The sequence below is a fragment of the Pan paniscus genome, chromosome 2 (assembly GCF_029289425.2).
Source record: "Pan paniscus chromosome 2, NHGRI_mPanPan1-v2.0_pri, whole genome shotgun sequence".
NCBI classification, from domain to species: Eukaryota; Metazoa; Chordata; class Mammalia; order Primates; family Hominidae; genus Pan; species Pan paniscus.
Window position 1 is genome coordinate 177,657,133 of NC_085926.1, and position 22,211 is coordinate 177,679,343.

A 22,211-nucleotide genomic window follows, 5' to 3' on the forward strand; every position below is an offset into this window, starting at 1 on the left:
TTGTTCAGACTAGATGGTAGGAAGGCAAGGATAAAGGTTGGGGCTCCTGTGGTCAGCAACGTGGGAGGATGATGGCTCAAACAGGGTGGGAGCAGTGAAGCTAGTGAGAATGGTCAGATTTGCGATACATTTAAAGGTAAGACCCTCAGGATTTCCTCACGCATAGGATGTAGGGTATGAGGGAATTGAGAGTAGCTAAAGCTAACCCCAAAGTTTTTATCCTGAGGAACTGAAGAGTGTAGTTACAATCAACTAAGATAGGGAAGGCTTAGTGGGATTGGGGTGGTAATGGTGGAGAAAGATGACCGGAAGTCCAGTTTAAGATGTGTTAAGTTTGAAACGCCTATTAGAACTCCGTGGTTGATGTTGAGTAGGAAGCTGGATATCCAACGGATTTTGGGAGAGAGTTCTGGACTAATAGAAATTTGGGACTTGTTGGCATCTAGATGCTATTTGAAACAATGGGACTGGGTACAATCACCAATGGAGGAAGACAGGAAATAGAAGTCCAGGGACTGAACCCTAGGGGATTTCCACCTAAGAAGTCAGGGAGAGGACAAGCCAACAAAGGAGACTGAGAGGCGTGACCGTCAAGGTGGAGGAAAGCCAAGAGCATGGTGCCTGGAGTGGAAGCCAGGAGAAGGAGGTGTCTTACTGAGGCGAGAGTGATCAACTTTCCAATACTCGTTAATAGGGTATGTAAGTTGAGGACTGACAATCAAGGTCCTGGGTGATCTCTGTGGGAACGGTTTTGGAAGCACGGTGAAAGGAGTGGGTCGAAGAGAGAATGGGAGGAGGGGAATTGCAGATAGTGAATGCAGCCAACTCTTTGAGGAGTTTTACTACTATGGGAAGCAAAGACGGGAGTGGTGGCTGATGGGAAATGGGGTGAGGTCAAGAGAAGGTTTTTGTTTTTAAATGTGAGAAATAAGATGGTCAAATAGAAATAAAAATATTGAAGATGTAAGAGAGCGACGGAAGATGTCCTTGAGCTGATCTGATGTCCTTGAGCAGGGAAAAGGTGATGGGATCTGGTGCCAAAGTGGGGAGCTGATTTAGGCAAGGACATAGGAAGACCATGGCAATAGGAGGAAGGCAGAGACCAGGAGTGCAGCTGCTGGTGGTGAGGAGACACACTGCTGAGAGTCCGACAGTTCTCTTTTGCCTGCTTTATTTTCTCAGCAAAATAGGAAGCAAATCCATCAGCTGAGAGCGAGGATGGGGGAATTTAGGGATTTGAGGAGAGAGGAGAAAGTGTGAAATAGTTATCCAGTTCAGCTATTTCCAAGCTTTTGCATTTTTTTCTATTTTAATGAAATTAGTATAATTGGTATCAATTCTGTAAATTTTAGGAGGGCCATCTTGAGTCATCAGTTAATTTTAAGCCTTATTGATTTTTCCTTATGAAAACTTCTGCTATTGCCGATTCCCTTTTGCAGCCATTATTTCCACCAGGTCCAGCTTTACTAGTGAAATTTTGCAAATCTAAATTTTGTCAAGAAGAGTTTCTCCTTTTGTCAATTTTTAATCAACAGCAGACTTTACCATGAGCAATGTTAGCTATCATATTGGTTATTTTTCTCAAGCCTACTGTTTCCTGGGTCAGTTTTTACAGTTTGTAGAATTAGATATGATCTTTAGTCCACTTTTAATCTAGGAGTGGTTTTTTTTTCACCATATACAGTTTTTGCTTTTATGTTCATTATATGCAGTAGGCAGAAACTTGGGACAAGAATGTCCATGGGAGTTAAATGGCAGAGTAGAAACGTCGAGCCTAGGAATCTGCCACAGTTTCAGTAAATATCAGCTTCTTCTGTGTCCCCCTTTCAAAGAACTCCAGTTGCTTCATTTCCAGATAGCTCAGGGAAGCAACCTTAAGCATGGGGCCTACTGAGGATCAGCAGGTTAGTTCCACAGGGAAAAATACTAAAATTAGCTGTCAGTTCCCCAAATTCTGATGCATTAAGATGATTACCAGGTAACATTATTTATTATAGATGTAAGAAATAAAAAAAAAAGTCCTTCACGAGCCCTAAAGTGTTGGGTCATTAAGATATTACTTTAAGGAAACTTGTAAAGAATATAAAGAACTCTTCAACCTTCAGTTTCTCTTATATACACATGGAGAGAACACAGCTATTTCAGGAAATTCATATAGTTTACATTTAAAAAGTGGAAGTAGGGGATATGAAATAGGCTTGAGATATTCAAGGAGTGGGGGAGAAGCCTCAATTTATCACTACATAGTTGGATTTTTATCTTACATAGCGCAGCAGCGAAGTGGGAAAGAAATATGTACAGCTTGATTTTATAGGGGAAAAAATGGAATTTTATGAAGGTCAGGGGCTGCCTCAGATTGACAGATGGAACAGTGACAAGTGAGAAAGGGATGCTCCAGTCTCTTGCTGTATAGCTCTCTTCGCTTAGCCTGCAGTTCCCTCCCCTGCCAACCTGACTCAAGGACTTTATTTTGAAAATGGTTTGGAAGAACAGAAACCTCAGTCTGAACACCGTCATCTTTGCGTGGAGCAAATTTGCCCTTGAATCTGCTCTGGGAAGGCCTCCCATGATCTTCCACCTGCCAGGCTGTCTACTAAGGTCGTGCAGCTCACAGCCCTCACCACCCCAGCCCCCCTTCTTCCTGAATGCACACTAAGCTCATTGCTGCCTTGGGATCTTGCACAAGCTATTGGCTCTGCCAGTAGCGTTGTGCCAACTCTACTTGTCAGCAAATCTCAGTCCAAATGTCATGTAAGAGAAAACTTTCCTGACCACCTACAGATAAAGGAGCCCCTCCACTCATTCTCATAATATCTTATTTGCCTTGTTCTAGTACTTTGTAGCACATGGCATTCTTATTTGTTAAAGTATTTGTAGGCATCCTTTCACAGAAATCTAAGTTCTTCAAGGGCAAGTTTGATTTCATTCACTTACTACTGTGTCCTACGCCCAGAATGGTGTCAGCACATAATTTGTATCTAAATATTTATTGACTGACCAGAAAACCAAAAGACCCTAAAACTGAAATTTATTTTAATATTTTTATTCTAAAAAGAATCACAAAATTCAATTTCAGGTTAAATAATATTTTAGTCTTAAAAAATTAACAAAGGAGGAAGATTTTTAAACTTTTGTCTTATATCCAAAAATGCATTCCTGATTTCCAGATAGCTCATGCAAAATCATATGTAGTGATATTCAATATTTAATAAAAGGACCTTTAGCCAGTAGTACAAATTGGATTCCATTTGATCAGAAGGAGTTCTGATCCCCAAATCCCATTTTGAAAGATTCCTGAAAAGACCTCAAAGCCGCAGACAAAGTTTATTTGAAAACATAGTTTAAAATTGCACAAATATAAATACAATTTAATAATGTGAAAAAGGGAAGGCATGCTTCCAATAATAGTACAAAAATACTACCTTAATCTTGGTACGCAAATTAGAAGCCAACTGAGTAAATTAAACACATCAATATGATAAGAGGTTATTTTTATGGTAGTAATTTTATTTCAAAGAGCAACGCAGGGAAATACTAAGATGAAGCCTTAATACCCAACAGAGTTGTGCTATGATACATATTATTTCACTAAATCACTGATACAGTATCACATAATATGCCAATCACTTTAAAATCCCCTCCCCCCCATTGCCATTAATTTACTATAGGTCACTTAATTTGAATTGGTATTAATTTAGTAACGCAATGTAAACATTTAAACTTAAATTTTTTTCTTGTTATCTATTTCAGCCTGAAAATGAAATCCCAAGACTTTAAACATTTATGAGCATGATGAGGAAGCATCACAGAAGAATTGTCTCAAAACAACATTTTTAGATTAGATTAGAGATGCAATATTCATAGATATATAAAATATGTAGAAATATCTTTTCTAAATAGTTACATGTTTGTTACAGTTTGTAAAAAGTTTAATAAATTAATCAGTTTTTTTCAACCAATGTAAACAAATTTGGGCAATGTAAATTGAAAGTTTGGGTTAGATGATATATAGGGAACATGAAAGGAAGTTGGTAAAAACTTAAGTTTGCTGTATTTCCCTTAACTACTGGTAATGTAGTCCATCATGAACACATTTCTCACATGGCAGAATTCTTGTATGGTATCCATGCAGAAATGCTATATATCTCAGTGAAAATGCCAAATGCTCGAATTACCGAGTTGAGTGTGTATACCTCTTAGTCTTTTTGTGTTATACCATTTCCCTTTCCAAGAAATCCAAAGAACATGACCCTTCCTCCTCCCCCTCCCCCAATGAATGATACACATTTTATAGTTGAGCAAAGAACTGCCTAATTGTTGTTGTTGTTTCCATCTTAATATTATTTTGAGTGCAGGCTTCTATTAAGTATCCCACGGAGCTCATCAGGGTTTTGCTCTGACATTCTGCAGCATTCCAAGTTAGTTTTCTCTTATAGAGAAGGTCCTGAGAAAACAGTTCTGACATTGGGACACTTGTCTCTAGACTGTGTTATTTTGGTATTTCTGCAGAAGCTGCAGGTAGTGGAAATTTCGTTCAAGGCAAATACCACATGAGAGGTTGTTAAACCTCACAGTTTAATTTTCTGTTTTTTTTTTTTCCTCTTAACTCTTTAATGCCTCCCCACAATCGTCTTTGCTATGTGTGTTATGTGTAGAATTCTGTCTTTGAGCTCATGGTATGTGTGTGAGGGTACCGGGGTATATGGAGTGAGTAATGAAGCTGTTACTAATGTAAGACCATATGGTCTCACTGAGCTTTGCTCTCTCCCTTTCTGGTCTCCTCATAAAATAGGGGTTATGGGAAAAGGCAGTGAGAAGATTTCAGAGTTGGTTCTGAGTGACCATGAAATCACCTCATCACTCCCTAAATATCAGTGTTTTTAGACCTGTTGATCAAGTCCAGTTTCTCAAGGGACATTTAGCCCAAGCAGCTCAACTACCATACAAATAGGGCTGTATCAGAACAATGTTGTGATACCCCACACACTTGCTATGTGACATTTATGAAAATTAAGGCCCCATATCTACTTCGTTGTGTGATGATTTTGATGTGCCTGACATTACCCCAACCTCCTCGCCTTATTTAGAATATCAGTTTTTCTAATTTATTCCCAAACTTTTAGAAAAATTTTGAAATGCATTATTGAGAATTTAAAGTCGAAACCTTTATGTGCTGAGGCAGTCAACATGATTTAGTTTAGTAGCATTCAGACACTTGGATTTGTTTAAGTTTGGGATCTGTTGTGCCTCAACTGGTTTTTGAAAAAGTGTTTAGATGTCCCAGATTCTTCAGAGGATTAGTTTGGCACTGGTAACACTGTAGAAACCAGATGTGTGAATATCTGTAAAGTTCAGTGTGATAGCATGAAAACAATCTTAAGGATAGGATAAGAAAAGCAAATAGAAAAACTGTAACACAAAGTTCATAAAAATGCTCCCTTGTATAGAGGCAAGGAACAACAGGCTAACCTATGAGACTTAATCATGCACTGTGTAAATTTACATTCAGTCAAGTTATCTTGCATGCTTTGGTTAATATTTGAGTAGGCAAATTTGCAATACTAATGCATGCAATATTTTTGTACCTGAGGTTATACGTTTTGCTTTTAAAAAATTGCTTTTTTACAAACTTTATGCCAGAGTTTATCTATGAACACTCTTTAAAAATATATATATATATGTATCTACTTCTTAGTTCAAAACAGTTTAATTTCAACCAGTTCTATAACTATTGAGATGATAGGGAAACTGCAGTAAAATGTGGATACGGAATGAATTTGAAATTATTTTACAAGGTTGCAATCATAAGTGTGCATGTGTAATAATTTCTAAAATAAGAGGGTTCAAAAAGGATGGCATATAAAGTAAGCCTTTAGAATACCCTGTTTCTAGAATGTTCTAGAAGTATCTCAAGATATAAAACAACAACCACCACTGCTACAACAACTAGCTTAAAGTACAGTCCAATCTTGGGGAACTGATTCAGGGCAAATGAGGAAGGGTCTCAGAATGATCAACTTGCTTTCTCTATATTCCCAAGCTCACAGATAAAGTTTATGATAAAGAGTTTGGAAGCTTTTATTATAAGTGGGACTAGCTACAACTGTATTCAAGTCTTGCTTGTATGGGAAGAATATACAAGAAATATTTATCTATACAAGTATTTAGACATGGGTCCCACGTTCAATATAATAGTATCTTAAAGAGAAGAATGAGGAAAGTGGCATGAAACTCTAAAAGTGAGTTTGTGAAACATAAGTGGACATTCCTACCCAGTTATGTTTCCTTACTTTTCTGTTCTAGTAGGAATCCAGATTGACTGAGAAAGCACGGTGCATAGTATTCTATTAAAATTTCCTGGTGGACAAGATCTGCCCATTTTTCAGGAGTCATGGGGAGTGAGTTTTGGAGGAAGTAAAGGGAATGAATCAGTATGATTGGCCCAGTGAGAGGGATTTTTATTCCTCCTCCTCTCCCCTGTCCCTCTGTCTCCTCCTCACCAGGAAGGTACAACAGCATGTAGAAGTAGCCTACTAGAAATGGTTATATTTTGAAACTCAGCAATAATCACTGGCTTTCTCTTTATTTTCATCCAATCTACAGGCGAAGTCAGTTCCTGGAAGTCACCTGTATGTAACTGAAGTCACCCGTATGTAGCCATTCTAGTAAGAATACCATCTTCTAGGAGCTGTTAGGCTGTTATACATTAATACATGAAAAAGGAAACTCAAAGCCTTCTCAGAGTATCTCAGAAGGGAAATAAGGATACCCTCCCCTTTCAAACGGAAAGAGTAATTTAAATGACAATTTCACGCCATGAAGATAAGATGCCAAAAATTGTTCTGCCAAAAAATAAAGTAGATGCACTTCTAAGAAACAAAACATTTACTGTATATGATTTATACAAAAAGACTGTTCTAAAGTCTTGCTACTGATTTCTTGGTGGTGCTCTATTCCTATAAACTGTCACTTTTTTGTTTTTTTTTGAGATGGAGTCTCGCTCTGTCACCCAGACTGGAGTGCAGCGGTGCAATCTCGGCTCACTGCAACCTCCGCCTCCCTGGTTCAAGTGATTCTCCTGCCTCAGCCTCCTGAGTAGCTGGTATTACAGGTGCGCACCACTACACCCGGCTAATTTTTGTATTTTTAATAAAGACGGGGTTTCACCATGTTGGTCAGGCTGGTCTCGAACTCCTGACCTCGTGGTCTGCCCGCCTCTGCCTCCCAAAGTGCTAGGATTACAGGCGTGAGCCACCGCACCCGGCCTGTCACTCATGTTTTAATAATGGTTTTAACTTAATTTTATAAAAAATATTATTGAAAAATGCAACTCTTTTCCTCTTGGGCCGTAATTCTGGACTTCTTGACCGCCTATAAAAATCTTAGATCTGACAGATACTACATATACTACAGAAAGTACTACTAAAAATGCTCTGCAAATTGCCAAATAATGGTAAGAATGGAAGATTGTTTAGTCTTCCCTAAAACAGCTCCTTGGAGTTTGTGTTCCAATAGCAAAATAAAACTTGGGCCACAAAATTTGCCACCATTTAGCAACAAATTAATTATTTGACATTTATACTAGTTTCAGGCTTTAAATCCAGGCTGCAGATTCAGCTGCTGCTCAAAGTATAGAATGGCATCACAGAACACTTCCAAAGTTTGCTTTGAATCCTTTGTTCAGAGGCTATTCAAACCTTTGTCCATAAACTATTCATGCCGACTTTCTGGTCAAGGTACAGATGGCAGGAGGAAGGAGCAGGGAAGGAAAGGATGCTATTCCATCAGGCATATTCAAGCAGGCCCTGCCATGGCTTGGAGGCTGGCCCCAAGAGTCCTTACCAGACTGGGTTTCTCGAATTCTACAATTCTTACAATACCATTCTTGAAAGCATTGTTGAGCTTTACTTTGCTGCTGAGACTGTAGAGAAGCATGGTCTGAGACTGGGTGGTCGCTGCTACCCATGATGAGTGCCTGAATGCCTCTGCCTTCTGCTGACCAGCTGGAGCTACCACCTGGCCCAAGTGAACTTTGACAATGAATATCAAAACCTGGCACTCCTCACAGTGGCCTCAGCTTTTTGTCTTTATAAACTAGAATAGGTTATAACATATGTAAGCCTCAAGGACTTGTGGTTTCTGTTAACTTGAGGCCCTCTCACAACCCAAGGACTTCAGATGTAACAGAGGAGAGGATTTTATTCCTGTACCTCGCATTCAATTGATAAGTACGTGTGCACATTTACTCCTTAGTAGAAGCTTATTCCCCAGCCAATTATTAGACTGTTTTGACCCCAATTCTGTGGAGTCTTTTTTGTTGTTGTTGTTTTATTTTTTGTGGGTAGCTATAATCATGAGCGGGATGAGCTATTACTATCAAAGAACATAAATAAAAAGTCGTTAGGATTAGACTACTGTGGGGAAGGTTCTAGATGAAGGAAGGAGACCAGGTAAAGAAGAATGGGATAACTTCTATACCTGACATTGGGAAAATTATATTCTGATTAGCATTTTGCAAAAAATGTTCCTAATTCTTTAAAAAAAATGTATCTTTCAAAATAATCACCAAGCCCCAAACACATACAAAACACTGTGGAGAACTAAGTGGAATTCAACCAATTAAAACACCACTGCTAATAGAAAATTCTCAATACTTGCTAAATGTTCAAAGAGCCAAAGAGGCATGCATCTTTCATATGAAATCACTGGCATTCAGTGAGATTTGGTTTGAAAGTGTTGCTCTTCTATCACTTAGAATGCAAGGGGATGAACAGTGCAGATTATTATAAAACTAAGAAAACATAATTTTTAGGAAAAAATGTTATTTATCACTCTTAAGAAATATTATTTAAAATATTTATGGTTTAAAAGGAATATTGGTGTGCAGGGCAAAGCCAGTAAAGTATGACACTTAAGCAAGTTAATTTGAACTCAATAGAAATCACGATACCATCAAACTTTCTTCCTGCAGAGAATGCATGAAGAGACAGTACCTTGTGTCTTACTTATGTTCATACAGACCCAGAAAACATGTGAATGAAAAGATCTGTTTGCCATATTTACGCCTTATGTCATCGTATCTGCTTTAAGAAAAACACTTCTTCAAAATCCTACACTATGAAAAACTGTCTTCAGGAATTGTTTATTTGGTCCGTTGATCTAGTGAGGCTGAGTTCTTAAATCTTTCACCCCCAAGTTAAAAATTGGAGCAACAAAACAAAACTCCAGCAAGGCATAAATAAGATATTAAAGTGCATATATACAATCCCAGAAAAGTTTAGATTGGGAACAGCAAAAATTTCTAGTGCAAAAACTGCTTTTGCCAGCAAAGCTCCCTCGCTGGAATCAAAGGGCTACAGTAAAAGTTAAAATTGGAACAGGTTTAAGCAATGTCTGTCTTTAGTCACGAGTTAATATATGTGCATGCACCAATGGCCCAAACTATGTTCAGTCTTGCAAAAGAAGACAGTTCAGAAACAGTCAGAATTTCCCAATCTGAGGCAGTGCTTTTTCCATGTTTCCCATGAACAAGTTCCTCAGATGTGTCATCAGCTGCAAGGGGAGACAAAAAACCCAAAGAACATGTGTTGCAATATGCTTGCAACTTGTGGAAAGAGTATTCAACACACAGTTACTTTATCTTGGTTTGTCTTGAGTCTCTTAATTCTTCTTTTGAGCCTGACTTTGACTCTATATACAACATTTTGTGCTTTTGGATCTGAACAGAGACTGGGCATTGTCCACAGGAATTAATTTCCTTGGGCTATATGACCATGGCCTTTTGAATATTTGATTTATCCTTTTGAAATTCATAATAAAATAGTTTTTGATTTTTCAGTACAATCACACAGATCAGGGATTATTAGTACTGGTATTATTCTTTCTTCAAGGATCCAAGTTGAAAGCTCTTAAGAGGACATCCAGGTCACCAAGATTAGCCGCCTGGAAGAGTTCTGGTTGGTCCATCAGAGAGAGTGCAATTCTGAGGGCAGCCCAGATATTCCCAGAGATTGCAGGATGAGGAACTTGCTGCTGATTCCTGCTCTTTCTTTGCAAACTGAGGGCAGTGAGAAAATTGCTGACCGCTTCTCTAAGAAGGTAGAAAAACATATTTTAAAATGAGTCACATTTCAGAGTTAGCAAATGTAAACAAAACAAAACAAAATTGGATTAAGTGATTTTAATCTAAAATCTTAAATCACCTCTTACGTGTTCTGGATGATCAAATGAACAACTTTCTAATTCTCTTATATTCTTTAGTGAGCAATCATTGTTAAATACAGTGAGGTCAGAAAGAAAAAAGAAAAGCAGGCTGGACATGGTGGCTCAAGCCTGTAATCCCAGCACTTTGGGAGGCCAAGGCAGGTGGATCACTTGAGGTCAGGAGTTCAAGATCAGCCTGGCCAACATGGTGAAACCCTGTCTGTACTAAAAATACAAAAAATAGCCAGGTGTAGTGGCATGCCCCTGTAATCCCAGCTACTAGGGAGGCTGAGGCAGGAGAATCGCTTGAACCCAGGAGACAGAGGTTGCAGTGAGCCGAGATCACACCACTGCCCTCCAGCCTGGGCAACAGAGTGAGACTGTCTCAAAAAAAAAAAAAAAGAAAAGAAAAGAAAAGAAAATTTTATTTTAGGAATGTCACGTGGGAGAGAAAGAATAATAGCAAAACCATGCAAATTCATTAATGCATTCGATTTTCCCCTGCTCTAGGAATGATTTGAACACTTAATGCATTTGCAGATTTGATTTCTATAACTAGGTTTAAGAGGAAGAATATAGCCCTACTTAAAAACAAAGTGGTCTAATTTTTCCCATTAGTGCTAGATGTATGGAACACAGCTAGAGTAGATTGAGTTTATTACTGGGCACCTGTCTTGAATCCCAGTTATTTAGCAGTAGGCAAATTTCTTGTTTTTTTTTTTTCCAAGGATTACTTTCCCTGAGTGTGTAATAGGGATAATCAAAGACATTTAAAAACTTTGTGAGGTGCAGTTGAATCAATCTACATGAAAGCTCTTATCACTGAGTAAGATCAATAGTCCTCAAAGTGTGGTCTGGAGAAGCTTGGGAATCAATGAGGTCAAAATTATTTTTATGATAAAGCTAAGATGTTATTTGACTTTTTTGCTTTCATTTTCTCACATGCTTACAGTGGAATTTTCCAGAGACTACATGGTGTATGATATCGCAACAGAGTGACTGCAGAAGCAGGTGTGAGAGTGTGTCTTCTAGTAAGCAAGATATGAAACAAACTTGCAAAAATGTGAAACAATGTCACTTTTCCCACTAGACTGTTTGTGTTTTGGAAAATATTTTTTGTAAAAAATATTATTTATGATTAAATGTAGTGAGTTTTATTCTTTTTAAATGAATCTTTAACAATGTTTTCAGTTTAATTTCCAATACAGTAAATATTGATAGATATAACCCACATAAACAAAAGCCCTTTTAGGTTCTCAATAATTATTAAAAGTGTAGAGGGGTCCTGAGAACACCAAGTCTGAGACAAGCCGAGTTAGATACTGTCTGAAGTCCTTCTAGCTCCTCTAGCCCACTAGTCCACTCTGTTGCTCAGGTGCCAGGTGCACCTGCTGGGTCTGCCCTCTTCAGCAGCCCCATTTCACCCCAACCTTGTTGAGTATATCTGACAAACTGATCCTTCCGAAGAATAATCATGCCACTTTAATTTGCATCCACGTTACTGTTCTCAAAAACTTTTCATACCCTTGATCTCATTTAATCCTGCAAGGTAGGTAATAAGCATCTGGTAAGAAACTTTGAAAATGAGACTGGATTTCTAATTCGAATGCACATAATCCAGGGATTTGCTCATCTATATTGTTAGACCTGCCTGAAAATAAAAGGTAAGTGAGAAATGGTCATGGTGTATGTAGCAACCTGGATAATGGAATGGAGTGGGTGTTCTAATCACCCCCTCTTCTGGGTTTCTTGTAATCAAGCAAGAGAGGGAGATTTATAAATGGATGGACATAAGGAGCCTACTTGAGAGGACCTTTTTGCCCCCACTTCACAGGATGGCGGCTCTACTGATGTCTCCCAGTTTTCTCTCATAGACCCAGACCTGCAAGAACTTGAGGGAAAGGAAGATCTTGAAAGCCTCTCATTCACTGGCTGCTTCCAGCTCCAAGTGTGTGGTAATGGTTTCAGAGGGATTTGGAGAGAAACAGAATAGACGAACTTACTCACCTCATCAAACGACTCCAGTTTTATTGTCCCCCCATAAAGCTAGTCTAAACCTGCTCCCCTGCTTGTGAACTCAGAGTCCTGTTGGGGGACTCAGAAGGTTGTACATATATATGTGTGAATAGTTTTCAAATGTTTCACACATGTATGTATAAATAATTTTAAATGTTTGTGTATATTGTCATGATTAATAAAAAGCCCATTCATTTAAAAGCATCACGTTTTAGCTTTCCCTCATTATACTCATACTAAAAGTATTACTATCAAGCAGGATGAAATTTTCATCCAAAGGAGTCCTCATTTTTGAAAAGGTTAAGACTCATTGGTCGAAGCTGTAGTCTGGAGCTCTATTGACAAAGGTGTAACATTTTGAGCTAAAGCCAAGTTTCACACCAACAATTTCCTCTCCTTGTTTTAATTGTATATGGTACCAGGGTAGTGCTTGCCTTTGACTCTTTATGGAAAATGTGATGACAAGCAGCAAATGTTACAGCTACATACACCGACACCTGCAGTTCTTGAGGGAGCGGTCCCAAGACTTTTGTGAATTTGAAAGTACTTAAACCAGCTCCTCGCTTCCTTTTGAGCTCTTTCTCTATTGAGGGTTGTTATTTCCTGAGTATGCACTTATACCTCAAATTATACTTCTTTTCAGAATTCATTTAAGATTTATGTCTCTCTCTCACCGGGCGTCGTGGCTCATGCCTGTAATCCCCGCACTTTGGGTTGGGATGCTGAGGCAGGCAGATCACTTGAGGTCAGGAGTTTGAGACAAGTCTGGCCAACCTGGTGAAACCCTGCGTATACTAAAAATACAAAAATTAGCCAGGCATGGTGGTGGGTGCCTGTAATCCCCGCTATTCTGGAGGCTGAGGCAGGAGAATTGCTTGAATTTGGGAGGCAGAAGTTGCAGTGAGCCGAGATTGCACCACTGCACTCCAGCCTGGGTGACAGAAGCCTCCATCTCAAAAAAAAAAAAAAATTACGTCTCACTTGATGGTCTTTTTTTTTTTTTTTTTTTTTTCAGGAAAAAGCACAAAATTCTTACCACTTCTCAGATTTCCCCCATCTGGCATGACAATAAAAGACCCACAAAACTTAGTCGATACGTTCCAAAGTAGCCAACTGAGTAGTGTTGCCAGATTTAGCAAATAAAAATACAGAATGCATAGTTAAATGTGAACTTCAGATAAACATCCCTTGGTATCCGTGGGGGATTGGTTTCATGAACCCCTGAGAATACCAAAATCTGAGAATGCTCAGGTCCCTTGTATAAAATAGCATAATATTTGCATATAGCCTGCACACACCTCCCATATACTTTAAATCATCTCCAGATTACTTATAACTAATAAAATGTAAATGCTATGTATTTGTCATACTATATTGTTTTTTAAAAAGTTGTGTTTTTTAAGAAATGTATTCAATCCACAGTTGGTTAAACCCACAGATGAGGAACCCATGGATATGGTGGGCCAATTGTACAGTAACATCCCATGCAATATTTGGAAAATACTTACACTAAAAACTTATTTGTTGTTTATGTGAAATTCAAATTTAAGTGGGCATTCTGTGTTTTATCTGGCAACCCTAAAATTGACTTGTTCCAGTAAGGGAGACTTTCTGCTTGAGGATTTAAAATTTACACCTTAACGGAGGTGGCCATTTTTACCTGTCATGAGCCTTCATGGGTTCCTGAAAACAGTAACCCTGCTGAATTTTGTATCTGTGAATGCCAAGAAAGTATTTTATTGGCCGCTCAATTATTGTTTTCTAACCCTAAGAAGTTATAATTAAGAAAAACTCATCTAGGAGCTTTATAAAAGCCTCCTTTAATTGAAAAAATATATATAAAATATATATAGTATATATATAAAATGTACGTAATATTTATATATTTCTTTTGTAAGAACAATTATAACAATTACATTATATGTTTTTTATATATATATGTATTTTTTTACATCTCCCTTGTTCTAAAAAAAAGGAATCTAAGGTGTCTCATAAAATACATATACACAACATATCTAGAAAAAAAGTGAATGAAAGATGTAAATAGGAAATCTGGCTGGGAAAATCAGATGAAGCCAGGAATGAAGTTAGGATACAAAATAGACATCCGCAGGGCTTGGACAGCTGATGTGTAGGGGGGTGGCACAGAGTCAGCTCTGGGCTTTTGCACAGCTGATGTAAACAGGGCCTCTGCAGTGGCACATTTCACAGTGTCCATAAAATAAAGCAAGCCGCTTGGTAAGGAGTCATTCAGCTCTTCCTGGTTTTGATCTGAGAAAATTCTCTTGACACAGTTAATCAAGTGACTAATGCTCTTTGTAAGAGTTTTTTTGTACAGTGCAACAACTATTTTCTAGGATCTCAATGTTTGCCAGTGGCAAAATGCACCAATGCAGTTCAGAAGCAGTCATTCTTCAGATGTCAAAAGAGTGAAATCTAGTTATACAGTTCTCTGATGACTTACTAAATAAATAATAGTAATAAGGATGATGATGGCAAAAATAATAATCATCATAATAAATGCCTGCTAGGCATTGAGCATCTGCTCTGTGCTAGGCAATTACATTTAACCTGTACAAAATCCTGAAAAATAATCATTACCTCTTTCTCTCTCTTTTTTTAACAAGTGAAGAAATTGAGGCTAAAAATTATAGACCAGAGTCACAAAACCGGTACATGGCAGAGCTGTGATTTTAACACAGGCTTGTCTGATTATTAAAGCCTGGCTCTTTCAGAGAATGAGAAAGGGTTTACATCTTTTGTGGGGTTCAAAACTAACATTTAGTTCTTTTTCCAAATTATGAAAGTAATACCGGTTTATTTAGAAAATAGAAAAAATGAGAAAAGAAAGAAGAAAAAAGATTACCCATACTTTCATTATCTGAAAGAAATAAAGGTCATTTCTAGGCCCTGGTAATGGGAAAAAGAAAGAGAGGACGCAGACCTTAACGACGAAGGACGAGAATGAGAAAGGCATTTTAAACTATAAGCCCAGTTGTGTTTTTTCTTTTTCTCCCAACTAACTTGATTGGTATATTAGGTTTAGAAAACCTGGACTCTTAGTTTTGCTTTGCTAAACACTGATTCTGGGACTTTCTGAAGTCATTTTGCCAGGTCCCCTTGCCCACACCCCCAAGGCTCTTTTTTCCTTAAGTGGAAAATGAAAGATTGACGGGTACTATTTCTTGAAGAGTTGCCCTTGGGGGTGTTGAAAATGCTGATAACTTGTCCTAATCCAGGCCAACTGAATCAAAATCTCAGCGGCCAGGAATTGGGAATCTGCATTTCCCAAGATGCGGAGCCAACTGCTGCTCTCTAAAGATTGAGAACCAGAGAAGCACAGGGTTCCTGCTCAAACAGGCCTTGGGATCTGAAGGCTCCACATTCACCCTTAACGGCAGGAGGAGGAATACTCCTACCAAGGCAGGCATTTTTACTTGGAAACAACCTTTCGGATTATTCGACCTCAGTCCTGGGCATGGCCTTCATCCTTGGCCTGTTGCTATACTTCACCTGTAGGCGCCCAGGTTGATGCAGCTTATTCCTAGGTTGTATCTGGACCGGATGAATCCTGGCTGAATCTCCAGCGCTCGCGTGTAGGCCTCCACGGCTTCCTCGCTGCGGTCTCCGTTCGCCAAGGTCGCCCCGAGGCGGTTCCATAGTGAATAGTCCTGATGACAAAATCAGAACTTTCTAACAACCCAGTACAAGGCACAATGACAGAGCATTCCTGTATTTCTCTGCAGAGAAAGGAAGATGGCTAAAAATTTATGCAGTGCTCATGGATGGAGACCATGGCCAGGTGAATTACTAAAAAATCTTCACGGTCAGTTTTGTCAAATGACTTTCACTCGTCAACGAACAGCTACCATTTGATGTTGTCATCAACAACATCAATTAGTGTTTCTATTTTAGGTATTTCATATTAGTGTTTGTATTTCAGGTATTTCAATATTAACAGCCACAGTAGCACATTATTAGTACCCATCACTTTAAACCATTGGAGTCAGGGAAATAAAGTGCAGAAGAAATGTAGACGGTGTAGCCTGTGAAAACTTATTTGTTACAGAGAACGCTGTGGTTTCTTGCTGTGCTGTGCTGTCTTACCTCTGGCCGAACAGTTAAGGCAGCGTTAAATGCATCTATTGCTCTATTAAATTCTCCACTCAGGTGGAACAGAACCCCTAGACCTGTCTGCAGGTCTGGGTCGATCATATCTCCATTTTGGTGGGCAGCTTCCAGATATAATTCCTTCACGCCTTCCAGAACAGAGCTACAAGAGAAAAAAAAAATTAGATTTGTAATCCAAATAGTCAGAACATAAATGATTTACTGTTAAATCCCTTGACTGTATTTCAAGAAGTCTCTTCGTTACAGACTGGAAAATTTTGCTTAAAATACCTTAACTCAATGAGAGGACTATTAATGCTGAATGTTTTAAAATATGGTTGAATTTCATGAACTATTTTGTTGTACACGGATACAGACTGTGCTAAGTAAGGTCTTCACGAGGCGAGTTCTGTTGACTCTATGAGTGCCAATGTGGAAAACCCCACAGCTAAGTTTCCCAAGGCCTCAGTGAATAAGGATTTAACATAGGATTTATTGCTGATAGAAAACAAAATTTCTAGGCCGGGCGCAGTGGCTCACGCCTGTAATCCCAGCACTTTGGGAGGCCGAGGCGGGCGGATCACGAGGTCAGGGGATCAAGACCATCCTGGCTAAGGTGAAACCCCGTCTCTAGTAAAAATACAAAAAACTAGCCGGGCTTGGTGGCGGGCCCTTGTAGTCCCAGCTGCTCGGGAGGCTGAGGCAGGAGAATGGCGTGAACCCAGGTGGCGGAGCTTGCAGTGAGCCGAGATTGTGCCACTGCTCTCCAGCCTGGGCGACAGAGTGAGACTCCGTCTCAAAAAAAAAAAAGAAAAGAAAACAAAATTTCTAGAAGACGAGACTTTCATTTTTCCCATTCCTAATTCTCAGGCTGGATAAAACTTGGAGCATTGGTATTTATTATACTTCACCTTGGGTGAATTATGTGTCCAAAGCATTTGACTTTAAAATGTGGCACTCAGATAAATGTCTGTGAGTGCCCACAATGTAGATCATGTGCCCGAAGGTTGGCCCTGGTCTAAGCACTAATCTTTCTAACGAGTGATGCTCCTCCAGCAGAATACTGTCCTGCAAACCATTCTGGAGTGGGTGGTGTCTGGGGTGTGAGGCTCATTAGTTGCCCTTTAGGTGATTCATTGTATATATGGGTGTTTACTGCCAGCTGTAATATAACGAGAAGGATACCTATCAACTGGGGACTTAGACATCCGCCGGGTGAGGCCTGGAGATCCCTTCTTGCTTTTCACAAGGTATTTGTACTTTGGATTTTGCTTAATCCAATTCTTCAGAGCGTCACAGGCATCCTGCTGATGGCCAGTGTTAGTATAACTCACAGCCAAGGCCATCAAAGCTTTTAAGTTGTTGGGCTGTAATTCTAAGCACCTGAAAAAAAAAAAGAAGCCAATTTCAGATTTTTTTTGAGCCACAATCTAACAGTTCTTCAGAAAATGTGGGGGGTCTTTATTAACTAAATACTGCAAAAGCGTTGGTAAGCTTGCTTATGTCAAGTCCCTGGAAAGCACCATATTTATCCACATAAAAATGGAGACCTCAGCATATTTTTAAGAAAGTTAAAACTTACCCTAATGATTGCTAGGTTTGGTAATTTTAATAAGTAGCTTTAAAACTATGTGGCTTATCCCTGCACATGATTTATTAGTGCTTAATCTAATGAGATCTAATGAGAAATAGGGGATATCATTATTTTAATGCTGCTCTGTATTTTTTTTTTTTTTTTTTTTTTAGATGGAGTCTCAGTCTGTCACTGAAGCTGGAGTGCAGTGGTGTGATCTTGGCTCACTGCAGCCTCTGCCACCTGGACTCAAGCGATTTTCCTGCCTCAGCGTCCAAATAGCTGGGATTACAGATGCCCACACCACCCGGCTAATTTTGTATTTTTAGTAGAGACAGGGTTTCCATGTTGGCCAGGCTGGTCTCAAACTCCTGACCTCAAGTGACCCACCTGCCTCAGCCTCCCAAAATGCTGGGATTACAGGTGTAAGCCACCACACCTGGCCTCTACTACCAATATATTAAATATCTATTATCCCCAAAGAGAACTGACTTGAATGTAGACATCTAGATATGAAAGATTTTACAGTCTTTTGCAAAGGAGAGGGAAATTCCTGTGTTTTCAGAACTACTGATGTGGGTTTACAGGAGACACAGGCTAAAGCTACTCCCCCTCATTCTATTCCACTGGCCTCTAGCAAGGGATTTGCAAACTGAAGTGCATGTGAATCATCTGGGGGGTCTTATAAAATCTTCATTCTCATCCAGTAGGTCTACTGGGGTGGGCCTGGGATTGTGCAGGTTTGACAAGTTCTCAGGTGATGATGAGGTCTCTGGATAAGACTTTGAGGAGCAAGCCCTAGGCAGGACATAATACCACTCTGTGGTGGGCCTAATCTCCCAGATTATCAGCACTGGGTAGAGAGGTTCTTAATTCTGGATGCACATTACAAACACCTGGGAGTTTTAAAACTATTGCTGCTTGGTTCCCAGCCCTGATCAATTAAATGATCATCTCTGGGCTGTGCTTGGGCATTATTTTTCCCCTCCAAACGATTCTAATGTGCATGTGTATACAGGGTTAAGAACCACTGACTCAGAGCTCCAGATTTGGAGTTGGGAGATGAGGGTTTAAGTTCTGTCTCTGTTACATATTCTCTGTGTGACCTTGACCTTTCCTGATCCCCAATTCTCTCATCTGTAGGAAAAGGCTCTGAAGGCAGGGCCACACCCCAGGCACCATTACTTCATCAAATACCAACAGAATCTTGAAATCTAGGATTCCAAGATTGTAAAGCCCTAGAATTGCAAGAGTCTAGAATTCTTACAATCTGAGATTCCAAAGCTATAGGATTTATACACATACATTATGTATGTACATTCATATAAACACCATACATATAACATATGGAATGTATATGTGTGTGTGTGTGTGCATATGTATACACACACATATATATTCTCTTCCTATAGCACTATATTAAAGGCACTCAAAATAAAAGGTAGGGAAAGTGGAAGTCTGTTTGGCAGAGGCTACTTTTCCAGGGTTTAAATAGGAGCTCTAGTCAAGTAGGGTGTAATATTACACACACCCACTGTTCCCATCCCTCCTGCTCCAACGTCATCCAGACCATTAGTCAGTACTCCACTTATTTTTTTGAAGAATATTTTCAGATGTTTCAGAAGGCTAAAACGTTAAAAGGAACTATTTATTCAATGAGTCTACTTTATGACTGGGTTTAACACAGGCTTTCTCTGGTGCCAGTGAATGTCCATTGATTTGTAGATAGTAAGACATTGTTAGGAACATGACTTCATTCTAAATTGTTTTTCAGAGCTAAGTGTGAGTGATATGCGGTATCTCAGCACTTATCCTTTACAAATTCTTTACACTGTACTTCAGTAAAGATCAAAAGACAAATCTGAAACAGGAAGTTGATTAACAAGTGTCCACCAGGCCCATGATTTTGCACTTAGCTTCCTTTACCTCTGGAGGGCGACAATAGCTGCTTGTTCATTTTCATTCTCCGCCTGGGTTATCCCGAGGAACTGCCATGCCTACGAAAGACAACTGATGTTAACATTGCAAGATGAAGCAGAATTACTCATGTGCTTCAGTTGGTTTGTTGACCTGTGATGGATCCCCTATGCAGAGCAAGCTGTCTCATATGTGAGCGCTATATAAAAGGGAAAAATATTGTATGCATTTCTTCATTCAACCTCTCTTGTGACACCTGGGTCAAGATCCTCTGTCATTATTTCCAAATTCGTTCAGTATTTATCCTTTCCTATAACCCAGTGCGATGGAAACCTCTGAATTTCCGAGATTTTGTTATATTAGGTATCTTAAAACCAAAAGATAAATATATAAAATTATACAATTGTGAGGAAAAGGGTTGGAAATATAACCCAGAAATGTAGCTAAATGAAATTTACAATAAGGAATCTCAAGATGTACAATATTAACTTAGCTTGTATGAATGAAAGTCACTTACTAGAAGAATTCACAGGAGATTTAGGAACTAGGAAAAGCAAAACAAACAAAATCTCCTATGATGTGTTCATTCCTCTAATGTAATCACTGTTAAAATGCACAAAACATATAACACAATCATAATGTAGACAAAATTTTATAGTCTACATTTATACATTTCATCGTACCTTAAGCCCTTTTTCATGTTTTTACAAAATCCTTGTAATTTTTAATTTGGATTTTGTTGAATGGATATTCCATTATTTACTCAACAATTCCCTTATTGCTTTGAGTTGGTTGCAATTGTTTGCTATTGTAAATAATATGAAGAACATCTTCAAGCAGATAGCTTATGTTTTTATATCTAGAATTAAAGTTTTTAACACAGCAAATTTTTCTCTGTATACTCATAAGAACAATAACTCTCACACTGTTATGAGAGTAATACACACAAACAGAAACCTCTCATTACACACATTGTCTTCAAATTTGCTGGGGGTGGAGGTATATTAGGGTCTTAGGGTTTAAAAATGTTTGAGGAGTGTGTAACTCTCCTTCCCAAGGCTGGGAGAGTTACACATTCCCCAAAGACTCTTACACACTCCCCAAACACCATTTTAGATTATACCGTTTTAAAACAAAACTCTAGGAAAGCAGAGTTATCTTAAAGTGCCATTTGAATGGTACTGGCTTTTCCTCTCATGGGTTATAATTACATATACCTTATAAACTCATAAAAATACTGATTATTCCCCCCTCCAAATATCCTTGATTCTTTTAAATCTCTTAAACATACAGACAGCAACCTCTATTTTGATTTCACCTTTCATATATCTTAGAATGCTTCTTAAGAAAAGATTGATGAAATAGTCTTTCTCTGGGGGCGTTTTTCTAGCCTTTGGCCATGGTGTCATTTTCACTCTCTGCAGTGTTATTACTTTAACTTTGAGGTCTCCATAGATTCAGAAGCCCTGGGTCCTTGTCTGGGATTTGTTAGTTACCACAGGCCCTCATTTTCTTATTTATGAATCTGAGATTGTAATATGTCCTTAAAAAAATCTTCCAGGGCTGTTGTGTCAAATAATGTAATATATTTGAAAACGCCTTGTAAAATACATAGCATTTATGTAAGATGACATTATTATTTTTAGGGGGTGGCCTGTAGTTTCATATTAGTGTAATAATTTCCTCTTCTACAATGAGAATATATCTTTTATTTTATTTATTTTTGAGACAGGGTCTTGCTCTGTCACTGAGGCTGGAGTGCAGTGGCACGATCTCGGCTCACTGCAACCTCCGCCTCCTGGTTCAAGTGATTCTCCCACCTCAGCTTCCCGAGTAGCTGGGATTACAGGCAAGAGCCATCCCACTCAGCTAATTTTTTTTTTTTTGTGTATTTTTAGTAGAGACAGGGTTTCGCCGCGTTGGCCAAGCTGGTCTCGAACTCCTGGCTTGAACTGATCCTCCCGCCTTCGCCTCCCAAAGTGCTGAGATTACAGGCATGAGGCACCACGCTTGGCCTATCTTTTAAAAATTCTAATATTTTGGTTCAGAATTTCAGCTTTCAGTTCAACCCCATTTCACTGTAAGCCTTTTGACCAACAAGATATTACAAGATTTAAGTAGTGATCAGTTTACTCATTCTTCCTACATAAAGTACAACCAATAATAAAAATGAAGGCTCAATACTGATGTGCCAGGCACTGAGCTGAGCACTTTATTTGTGTGGACTAATTTAATCCTCACAACACCCAATGAGATAGTTACTATTAGGATTTCCATGTTACAGATGAGGAAACTGAAACTTAGAGGGTTTAACTGATTTGCCCCAGGTCCCATGGCTAACAGGTAGAACAGGGATCTGAACCTATGCAGTTGGGATAGCACAGCCTAGATG

At 38.9% G+C, this 22,211-nt stretch overlaps 1 protein-coding gene across 17 annotated transcripts in view; it reads right to left on the reverse strand.

Moving 5' to 3' along the window:
- Positions 1–3,011: 3,011 nt before the first annotated feature.
- Positions 3,012–22,211, reverse strand: part of PEX5L (peroxisomal biogenesis factor 5 like) — a 241,674-nt gene continuing 222,474 nt past the window's right edge. For all 17 annotated transcript variants that reach the window (XM_014344468.4, XM_014344465.5, XM_014344464.6 and 14 more), the window contains 5 exons: positions 19,829–19,899; positions 17,515–17,712; positions 16,327–16,492; positions 15,733–15,890; positions 3,012–10,090 (listed from right to left, as the gene is read on the reverse strand). In XM_014344468.4, the coding sequence (XP_014199954.1) occupies positions 9,886–10,090; positions 15,733–15,890; positions 16,327–16,492; positions 17,515–17,712; positions 19,829–19,899 (798 nt within the window). In that variant the 3' untranslated portion in view covers positions 3,012–9,885. The remainder of the gene's footprint in view (positions 10,091–15,732; positions 15,891–16,326; positions 16,493–17,514; positions 17,713–19,828; positions 19,900–22,211) is intronic.